The 10914-nt window shown below is 35.8% G+C and overlaps 1 protein-coding gene and 1 non-coding gene across 2 annotated transcripts; both read right to left on the minus strand.

Annotated features, from left to right (window-relative positions):
• Positions 1–1018: 1018 nt before the first annotated feature.
• On the minus strand, positions 1019–9201 carry LOC136319412 (beta-defensin 43-like). Its single transcript, XM_066252684.1, has 2 exons — positions 9144–9201; positions 1019–1158 (listed from the first exon to the last, which is right to left on the minus strand). The coding sequence occupies exons 1-2, from the start codon at positions 9199–9201 to the stop codon at positions 1019–1021; spliced, it is 198 nt and encodes a 65-aa protein (XP_066108781.1).
• A 1373-nt stretch (positions 9202–10574) lies between these two features.
• TRNAG-GCC (transfer RNA glycine (anticodon GCC)) lies at positions 10575–10650 on the minus strand. The gene has a single exon. It is a non-coding gene; the product is annotated as a tRNA-Gly (tRNA).
• Between the last annotated feature and the right edge of the window lie 264 nt (positions 10651–10914).

The raw sequence follows: 10914 nt of genomic DNA on the forward strand, positions 1-10914 counted from the left end.
TAATATTTTTTATTTATTTAAAAATATGGTTAACATGTATTTTTATTTCCCATCTATCTCTTTTTTTTAAGGGGCCCAATATTTTCTTTTATGCCCAGGGCCTCAACCAACCTTAATCCGCCTCTGATAGTACTATTGATGAACAAACAACGTGGTGTGAATGTCAACTGAGGAAATTAATGTAGAAGTGTACATATGAAAATAGAGTGTAAGCCTTTATAAAGTTTATATTTACTTTAACCTGACCATCTCAGCATAATCATCATGAATTTCTCTTATCCATCATATTAGTTATTTTTTTAAATCAATTTTTAAATCTTATTTAAAAAATTAAATTTAACAGGGTGACATTGATCAATAAGAGTACACAGCTTTCAGGTAAACATTTCTACAGCATTTGAATTGTTGATTATATTGTATAACCATCACCCAAAGTTAAATCATTTTATGTCACTGTATATTTGTCCCTTTTAACTCCTTTCCCACCAGCCTCTTCCTCACATTCCTCTTCCCTTGGTAAGCACTTCACTTTTACCTATGTCCATGAGTCTCAGTTTTATATCCCACTTATGTGTAAAATCATAAAGCTCTTAGTTTTCTCTGATTTTCTTATTTTACTCAGTGTAATGTTCTCAAGGTCCATCCATGTTGTCGTAAGTGGCAATATGTCTTCATTTCTTATGGCTGAGTAGTATTCCATTGTATATATGTACCGCATCGTTCTTATCCAATCCTCTATCAAAGGATACTTTGGTTGTTTCTATGTCTTGACCACCATGAATAAAGCTGCGATGGACATGGGGGTGCATGTGTCTTTATGTATCAGTGTTTTCAAGTTTTTGGGATAGATACCCAGTAGAAGGATTGTTGGATCATATGGTAGTTTTATTCTTAATTTTTTGAGGAACCACCATGCTTTCTTCTATAATGGTTGTAGTTATTCTTATATAGGCAAGAGTATCTTCTTCATTTTAGTTTTTTTTCTTGGATTTAGAAGGAAATGGAGCTGGAGTTTTCATCACTTCCATCTATTCCTGTGTCTGCAGCAGATGCGCCAGTCAGCACAGTATCTAAGTGAATATTCGTTAGACTTACACTTCAATCTGCATTGATAGAATGGTTTGGGGTAACAGTCGTCCTTAGACTTTGTGCTTCTGGCTTTGAAAAGAGAAAATATTATATTGTATTAGGTTAATTACTTGTATATTTTATTTATTTATTTTTTACAGAGACAGTGAGTCAGAGAGAGGGATAGACAGGGACAGACAGACAGGAACGGAGAGAGACGAGAAGCATCAATCATTAGTTTTTTGTTGCACGTTGCAACACCTTAGTTGTTCATTGATTGCTTTCTCATATGTGCCTTGACCGCGGGCCTTCAGCAGACCGAGTAACCCCTTGCTGGAGCCAGCGACCTTGGGTTCAAGCTGGTGAGCTTTGCTCAAACCAGATGAGCCCGTGCTCAAGCTGGTGACCTCGGGATCTCGAACCTGGGTCCTCTGCATCCCAGTCTGATGCTCTATCCACTGCGCCACCACCTGGTCAGGCAATTACTTGTATATTTTAATTTTTTTTTTTTTTTTGTATTTTTTCTGAAGCTGGAAACGGGGAGAGACAGTCAGACAGACTCCCGCATGCCCCCGACCGGGATCCACCCGGCACACCCACCAGGGGCGAGGCTCTGCCCACCAGGGGGCGATGCTCAATGGAGCCTTGCCTGCGAGAGGGGAAGAGAGAGACAGAGAGGAAGGAGGGGGTGGGGGTGGAGAAGCAAATGGGCGCTTCTCCTATGTGCCCTGGCCAGGAATCGAACCCGGGTCCCCCGCACGCCAGGCTGACACTCTACCACTGAGCCAACCGGCCAGGGCCTGTATATTTTAATTTTTAAAGTGTTTCATAATAAATTAAAACAATAACAATAAAGAAGTTGTCCAGAAAAAGTAACATAAAAAGATTGCAGTAGAGAAAAGTGGAGATATCAAATAAAGATATCTGAATATTTCTTCTGTAAGAGAGTAGATAAATGAGGAAGTAACTGAAAGGGAGAAGGGCTTTTGATGAGGACTATTATGGCATATTTATGTCTGGAATAAAACATCCATTTAGGGGCCAGGATTCATGGTACAAGAAAGAATGTTTAATTTCAAGACTGAGGTTCTTAAAAAGTGAATGGGGATAAAATTGAGCAGTTAAGAGGGAGGGTTAACCTTAAATCAGAGAATCAAAAGAAGACAGAGTAAGCTAAAATTAGAAGCTTATGGTTTATTTAAAAAAAATTCCAATTGAGAATGAGAAGGAATAGAGGGAGTTGGGTCTTGGTTCCAACTTTTTGGTGTATTTAGGCCCAAAGCCATGTCTTCTTTATTGAAGAAGTTTTTGAGATCTGCACAGGATTTTATAAGCCATAATCTCTCACTTTGGTTCTCAAATATCTTCCTCTCTCTATCACACACAAGATATTTTCTCCTATGCTTTTCCCCCAAAGAAAACTATCCTGTTTTTTTTTTTTTTTTTAATTTTTATTTTATTTATTCATTTTAGAGAGGAGAGAGAGAGAGAGAGAGAGAGAGACAGGGGGGAGGAGCTGGAAGCATCAACTCCCATATGTGCTTTGACCAGGCAAGCCCAGGGTTTCGAACCAGCGACCTCAGCATTTCCAGGTCGACGCTTTATCCACTGCGCCACCACAGGTCAGGCGTATCCTAAGTTTTATAGTAATCATTTTTTTTTTTACCTTTTAAAATTTGTTTTATTACCTGAGTTTTCATTCCTAGACATTACAGTTTAGTTTTTTCTCATCACAATGTTTGCTATTCCTTTTAAAGCTACTGGTCCTTCACAAATCCTTTTCTTACAATTGTTTATATTGAAAAACTTGAGATGTTTAATCTGTAGTCTTCCCCACAGTTGATATTTTCTGACTGAATACTCTTTGAGAACTCAACATGCTCTGGTGTCCTCTGTATTTTCAGAAAATTGGCAGCAGGATTCAAAGGCTTGATCAGACTCATGTTTGATACCTGTAGCCAGCTATAGTATATTGGGAGAACTTTAATGTATGGTTGTCTCTCTTTTGGAGATAATAGCAGCTATTGATGTTCAATGGTTAGATTCATTAGTGCAATAAGGGTTGCATATTGTTATTATATCATGTCTTTTTATTGTTTGGTTGCAATAGTTTAATAAAGAGACAATTTATTTACTCTATTTTGAACCACTTTATCATGATATGACTAATGTAAAAAACTACACATATTTAATGTGTAGAACTTGATAAGTCTGGGAACAAGTGTTCACTTATGAAACTATCACAACCATCAAGGCAATAGACATATTCATCATCTCCCAAAATTTTCTTCCACCTTCATCATTACTATTATTGTTATTACGTATAGTAAGAATGCTTGGCATGAGGTCAATACTCTTAGCAAATTTTAAGTATACAATATAGTGTTGTTAGCCATAGGTACCATATGTATACTAAAACATCAGAACTTGTTTGTCTTGCATAACTGCAACAGATGACCAGCAGTTCCTCATTTCCTCTACCCCTCAGACCCAGGTAATCACCATTATACTTTGTTACTATGAGTTTGACTTTTTTAGAATTCCATATGTAAGTGAGATTGTGAGGTATTAGTCTTTCTGTATCTGGCGTATTTCATTTTGCTTCGTGCTCTCAAGGTCCATCCATATTATTGCAAATGGCAAGATATCCTCCATTTTTAGGGCTGAATGATGATCCATTGTATGTATATATCACATTTTCTTTGTGTGTGTATGTGTATATTTATTTCTTACCTTTATTGAAAAATTATTGATGAATAAAAATTGCATATATTTGAAGTATACAATATACCACCATGAGATAACATATACATCACTTTACATAGTTTGTTTGTTTCTTTATTTTTTTAAAAAAATTTATGATTTTAGAGAGAGAGGGAGGGAGAAAGAGAAACAAACATAAATCCATTCCTGTATGTATCTTGACCAGGAATCAAACTCACAACCTTTGTATATGGGAATGATGCTCTAACCAACAGAGCTATTTGAACAGGACAGCTATTTTATTTCTTTGTGTTGTAAGATCACTTGAAATCTACTGTCTTAGCAAATGTCAATTATAAAATATATTATTAACTATATTAAGTTGTACATTAAGTCTCCAAAACTTGTTCATTTTATAACTGAAAGTTTGTACCTTTGATCAGCATCTCTCCATTCCCCCCTCCTCCATTGTATACAACCACCATTATACTATCTACTTCTTTGAGTCTGACATTTTTACATTCTATACTTAAATGAGATTATACAGTATTGGTCTTCCTGTGTCTCCTTTATTTGACTTAGCTTAATGTCCTTCAGGTTTATTCATGTTTTTGTAAATGGTTTAGTTTCTTTCTGTTTAAGGCTGAACAATTTTCCATTGTATATATTTATATATGTATACCACAATTTTTTTTATCCATTCATCAATTCATGGACACTTAGGTTGTTACTATATCTTGACTGATGTGAATAATGTTGCAATGAATATGAGAATGCAGATATCTGATTAATATTCTAATTTTATTCTTTTGGATATAAATTAGAAGTGGGATTGCTGGATCATATGGTAGTTTTAATTTTAAGTTCTTGCAGTACCTTCATGCTGCTTTCCATAATGGTTGGTACCAATTTACATTCCTGCCAAAAGTATATAAGTGTTCCCTTTACTCCACATATTTGCCACATCCAGTACAATCTCAGTGAAAATCCTCATTAAATATGAGTATATATGTATTTGAATAGTTGATTCTAAAATTTAGATGGAAATTCAAAGTATCTAGAATTTTAAAATACTCTTTAAAATAAATAAAATGTAGCTATGTTTCCTTCCACAATATGAAAATATGATAAACTGTCATAAATTAGGAGTGTATTATTTGTAAAGAGACAAATAGGGCAATGGAAAAGAGTAGATAGATCAGAACAGAGACTAGCTCTATGACAAAGATAGCACTGCCGTTCATTGAGAAAAAGATATTTTTCCTTTATTTTTTCAAGAAAAGGTGCTGGGTCAATTTGTTACCTATATGGTAAAAACAAATAACAAATTTTGACCCCTATTTTACAAAAATCAATAGCAGGTGGAGATTTACAATCTACATGTCATAGGCAAAATAATAAAGTTTTTTTAATTAAAATTCTAATTTTACTTAGAAAATTAAATTTAATGGGATAACATTGATCAGTAAGAGTACATAAGTTTCAGGTAAACATTTCTATTGCTTTTGAACTGTTGATTGTGTTGTGTGCCCATTAGATAAAGTTTTTGGAGAATAAAGAAAAGCTTTTTGAAGATATTCAGAGGATACCTTTGTGAGCTTTAGGTAGAGAAAAGAATACAAAAGCACTAAATTATAAAGAAGTTTAATAAATTGTATCACATTAATATTAAGAATGTCTATTTATAAAATGACATGATAAAATGGGTGAAAGGCAAAATCATAAACCAGAAGGTATTTGTGACACATAATAAAGGATTTGCATCCAGAGTTTATATGAAACCTTACAGAGCACTGAGAAAATAACAAATAACTCAATAGAATAATGGGCAAAATATTAGAAAGGTACTTGGAGAATTGATATTAAAATGGCCACTAAGCAAATGCAAAATCCTCAATCTTATTAGTAATCTATAAATTTAAATGTAAACTACACTCAGTTACTACTATACAAATGCTAGAATGGTAATAATTTAACAGTCTGATTATGTAAACTTTTAGTAGAGATGTGGACCACTGAGAGTTGTTCCACACTGCTGAAAAGAGTGTAAAATATGCTAAACTATTTGGGAAACTGAAATTATTTCCTAAAGTTGAAGACGTACATGCCCTGTGACAAGCACTTTTATTCCAATATATACCCAATAAATGTGTTCACATATACAACAGGAATCATTTAATGACAATTTTAACTGGAATAAGCTTCATAGCAGCCCAAACTGGAAACAGCCTAAATGTTTATCAAAGTAAAATAAATAAATAAACTGTGGTATATTTTTGTGATGGAACACTGTAAAGAAATAAAAATTAATGAACTGTATAGTTGTATATAGAAACATAGTCTAATTTCATAAATGTAATAGGGAGTGAAGTGAGCCAGATATAAAAGTATTACTAATTAGTTCCATTTATATAAATTTTAAAGCAATGTGACAAGATATACTATGTTCTTAGGTGCCAGAATTCTGATGAGGTTTAGTTGTCTACCACTTTTCCAAATATCCAAGGCATAAAAATCTGCAGTAGTCAAAACCAATAATATTGTTCATTTCTTTGTTGATGATTAGTTTGGGAGTGGGTATGTAACCTATTTCTAGGGAACTTCTGGGAAAGTATTCTTTGCTGATATAAGAAGAAATGCCTTCTTTTTACTCATGTAATTTGGTGAGTCAAGTTATGATGTCTAGAAAAATGACTGCTATTGTCAAACCTCAAGAGGAGCTAGTTAAGGATAAATCTGGCACTTTTCTGACACTTGATGATATGGATGATCTGATGCATTAATCAATTTCAGAATTGTTTAATCTTTGAGTATAACTTTACACTTAAAGGAACTAAAAAAGAACAACTAACAAAGCCCAAATTGACTAGAAGAAAAATAATAATAAAGAGTAGAGCAGAAATAAATAAAATAGAGTAAAAAAATACAAAAAGATCAATAATACCAAGAGTTGGTTCTTTGAAAAGATAAACAAGATTGACAAATTCTTAAACAGACTCATTTTTTTAAAAAAGAGAGAGGACCCAAATAAATAAAATCAGAAATGAAATAACAACTGACTCTACAGAAATACAAGAGATTGCAGAAAATATCATGAACAGCTATATGCCAGCAAATTAGACAATCTGTATAAAATGAATAAATTCCTAGAAACATACAATTTTCTAAAACCAAACAAGGAGGAATCAAGAATCTCAGATTACAGCTGGTGAAATTGAAGCAGTAATAAAAATAAATAAACTTCAATAAACAAAAGTCCTGGACTGGATGGTTTCACAGGAGAAGTTTACCATACAGAGAATAAACTCAAAATAAATTAAAGACTTAAATGTTAGATTTGAAACCATAAAACTCCTAGAAGAAAGCATAGGCAGTAAAATCTTGGACATTTCTTTTTTTTTTAAAATTTTTAAAATTTATTCATTTTAGAGAGGAGAGGGAGAGACAGAGAGAGAGAGAGAGAGAGAGAGAGAGAGAGAGAGGAGAGACAGAGAGAGAGAAGGGGGGAGGAGCTGGAAGCATCAACTCCCATATGTGCCTTGACCAGGCAAGCCCAGGGTTTCGAACCAGCGACCTCAGCATTTCCAGGTCGACGCTTTATCCACTGCGCCACCACAGGTCAGGCTTGGACATTTCTTATAACAATATTTTTTCTCATATATCGCCTTAAAAAAGGAAAGAAAAAAAATAAACAAAGAAGACTACATAAAAAAAGTTTTTTTACACAGCAAAGGAAACCATCAACAAAATGACAAGACAACATCCTGAATGCGAGAACACATTTGCCAATGATACACCTGATAAAGCATTAATATCCAAAAATTCTAAAGAACTCTAAAGTTCAACACCAAAAAAACAAACAACCTAGTTAAGAAATGGGCAAAAGACCAGAATAAACACTTCTCCAAAGAAGATATAAAGATGGCCAATAGACATATGAAAAGGTGCTCCATGTTGCTAATCATCAGAGAAATGCACATTAAAACCACAATGAGATATCACTTCATGCCTGTCAGAATGGCGCTCATCAATAAATCAACAAACAACAAGTGCTGGTGAGGCTGTGGTGAAAAGGGAACCCTTGTGCACTGTTGCTGGACTTGCAGACTGGTGCAGCCACTGTGGAAAGCAGTATTGAGTTATCTCAAAAAATTTAAAAAATGGAACTGCTTTATGACTCAGCAATTCCATGTCTAGGAATATATTCAAAGAAACCCTAAACACTAATTCAAAAGAATATATGCACCCCTATGTTCACTGCATCACTATTTATAATAGCTAGTATTTGGAAGCAGCCCAAATGTTCATCTGTAGATTAGTAGATAAAAGAGCTTGTGGTATATTTATACAGTGGAATACTACTTAGCTGTAAAAAAGAAAAAAATCTTAGCTTTTGAAACAGCATGGATGAACTTGGATAGTATTCTGCTAAGTAAAATAAGTCAGTTAGAGAAAGACAAATACCTTATGATTTCACTTATAAGTGGAATATAATGAACAAAATAAACTAACAAAATAGAAACAGATTCATAGCTACAGAGAACAGACTGACAGCTGTCAGAGTGGAGGGGGGCTGGAGAGGTTGTATGAAAAATGTGACGGGATTACACAAAAAAAACAACAACAACTCATAGACAGACAACAATATGGTGATTAATAAAAGGTAAGGGGGTGTGGAGGAGGTAAGACAGGGTATGAGGAGATAAAAGGTGAATGGAAGGAGACCTGGCTTGGGGTGGTGAACACACAATACAATATGCAAATCATGTATTATAGAATTATACTCCTGAAACTTATATAATTTTATTAACCAATGTCATCCCAATAAACTTAATAAAAATAAAATAAATCTGGAAAAGTTGGATTGATTATTCAATAAATATGTCTGTATAATTAATTATTTTTGTTAAGTGTTGAGATGGAATCTTAGCTCCCACCATACACAAGTAATTTCCAGATGGGTCTTTACCCCTTTCCTAGATTAGTGATCAGAATATTCTGTGAACCACAGATTATGAAGAAGTAACCTCCTCTTTATCTCTGGCCTTCCTTCTAATCACCACTCCCTTTTCGTTTTTTCAATTTTCTCCATTTTTCTGTTGTGCGTGTTCTGTGAACATCTTTCCACCATCTTAGGATCAAGCACATTCACAAGTTAGATTTCATAGTAAATTAAATCACTAAAAGGCACCACCTTATTAATGTTGTAGCATCAACTCTCCCTTCCTGTAAGCAGCCAATGTACTCCTCTCACATTCTTTATTCTGTGGTACAACCTGCACTTGTCTTATTTATTTTCAAACTCTTGGAAGACCTTGTATTCTCTTTCATTTATATTTTCATAACCCTGGAAAGAAAGGTTTCTGTCTTACCTGGGGGAACTGTGGACAATAAGACAAGGACCACAAGGATGTAAAGCAAAATCCTCATGGTTAAGTTACTTAGAATCAGTAGCTGGATGAAGAGAACTTCTTTATATATTGAGTACCCAGTAGGTGAGTTGCTGTCTGATTACTGAACCTTTTGGTAGCAAGAAAATTTGTGTGTTCAAATGAGCCTTTACATCAGGAGACAGAATGTAATGAACATGACGGTAAGTTATTCAAAATAAGTACATTTGTTAAATATTGACAGGATGTGGGCAATGATAGTAGGGTTCATAGCACTGACAGAGAAGGGGTAGCCATGGTGAAAGCTAGAGAGATATTCTACTGAAAAATTATTGTCTTAAGGGTTCCTGGAGGCCTTGTAAAGGTTAAGGTGATATTTGTAGAGTGAAAGTATTATTATTATTTTTTAGTGAGAAAGAGAGAGCGAGATACAGATAGACAGGAAGGAAGATGAGAAGCATCAACTCATAGTTGCAGCATCTTAGTTGTTCATTGATTGCTTTCTCATATGTGCCTTGACCAGGGGGCTCCAGCTGAGCCAGTGACCCCTTGCTCAACCAGTGACCTTGGAGTCATTTTTATGACTCCATGCTCAATCTGGTGACCCTGGTAAACCCATGCTCAAGCCAGATAAGCCATTGCTCAAGCTGGTGACTTTGGGGTTTCAAACCTGGGTCCTCTGCATCCCAAGCCAGTGCTCTATCCACTGTGCCACCATCTGGTCAGGCTGTAGAGTAAAAGTATTCACTTTATTTTCCAAACAATAGGAAGAGAAGCACAGGTTATAACAGCATGCCCAGTTATTAGTATTTTTTGGACTATACATTAGCAGGCTTCAGCAATGAAATTACATTTGAAACCATACACAAGTTAGAAAGACATAGAAAAGCTTTTGTTTGATTCTCTCTCTCTTTAACCAACTGAATAAAAACAATTTTTATATCTAAAGTCTTAGTGAACGCAACTTGTTTACATCACACTACATGTAATGTGAGAAGAAGAGAAAGGAGAAAAAGGAAGTGTGGGCTTTAGATGAACTCGGGAAAACAAATAATATAAACAAAGCAATGGCAATGACACACGAGCATATTTTTTTTTTTTTTTTTTTTTGTATTTTTTCTGAAGCTGGAAACGGGGAGAGACAGTCAGACAGACTCCGGCATGCGCCCGACTGGGATCCACCCGGCACGCCCACCAGGGGCGATGCTCTGCCCACCAGGGGCGATGCTCTGCCCCTCCGGGGCGTCGCTCTGCCGGGACCAGAGCCACTCTAGCGCCTGGGGCAGAGGCCAAGGAGCCATCCCCAGCGCCTGGGCCATCTTTGCTCCAATGGAGCCTCGGCTGCGGGAGGGGAAGAGAGAGACAGAGAGGAAGAAGGGGGGGGTGGAGGAGCAAATGGGTGCTTCTCCTGTGTGCCCTGGCCGGGAATCGAACCCGGGTCCCCCGCACGGCAGGCCGACGCTCTACCACTGAGCCAACCGGCCAGGGCCACGAGCATATTTCTAACAAAGTGGCTCAATTTACCTTGTACACACTAAGGAAATGAACATGAAGGAACATGTAGCCTAGAGAATCCCTGAAGAACATATGAGTAAGGATACCAATTTTAAAAGCTGCAAAGTACACTCCCATTCATGGTCTTACTTGATTTTCATAACTTCTTAGATGGTCTTACTCCAGGTTATGAAACTTATCTCAGTACCATGAAGAAAGCTCCTTTCTGCCACAACTCCCTCTGAGAGCTGGGTTTTCT

The sequence above is a fragment of the Saccopteryx bilineata genome, chromosome 1, assembly GCF_036850765.1.
Source record: "Saccopteryx bilineata isolate mSacBil1 chromosome 1, mSacBil1_pri_phased_curated, whole genome shotgun sequence".
NCBI lineage: Eukaryota > Metazoa > Chordata > Mammalia > Chiroptera > Emballonuridae > Saccopteryx > Saccopteryx bilineata.

Excerpts from the sequence above, each read along its gene's own strand:
- LOC136319412 (XM_066252684.1), bottom strand. The coding sequence starts at position 9,201 with ATGAGGATTTTGCTTTACATCCTTGTGGTCCTTGTCTTATTGTCCACA. Across the intron at positions 1,159-9,143 it reads ATTGTCCACAGTTCCCCCAG|CCAGAAGCACAAAGTCTAAG; the intron begins GTAAGACAGAAA and ends CTCTTTTCAAAG.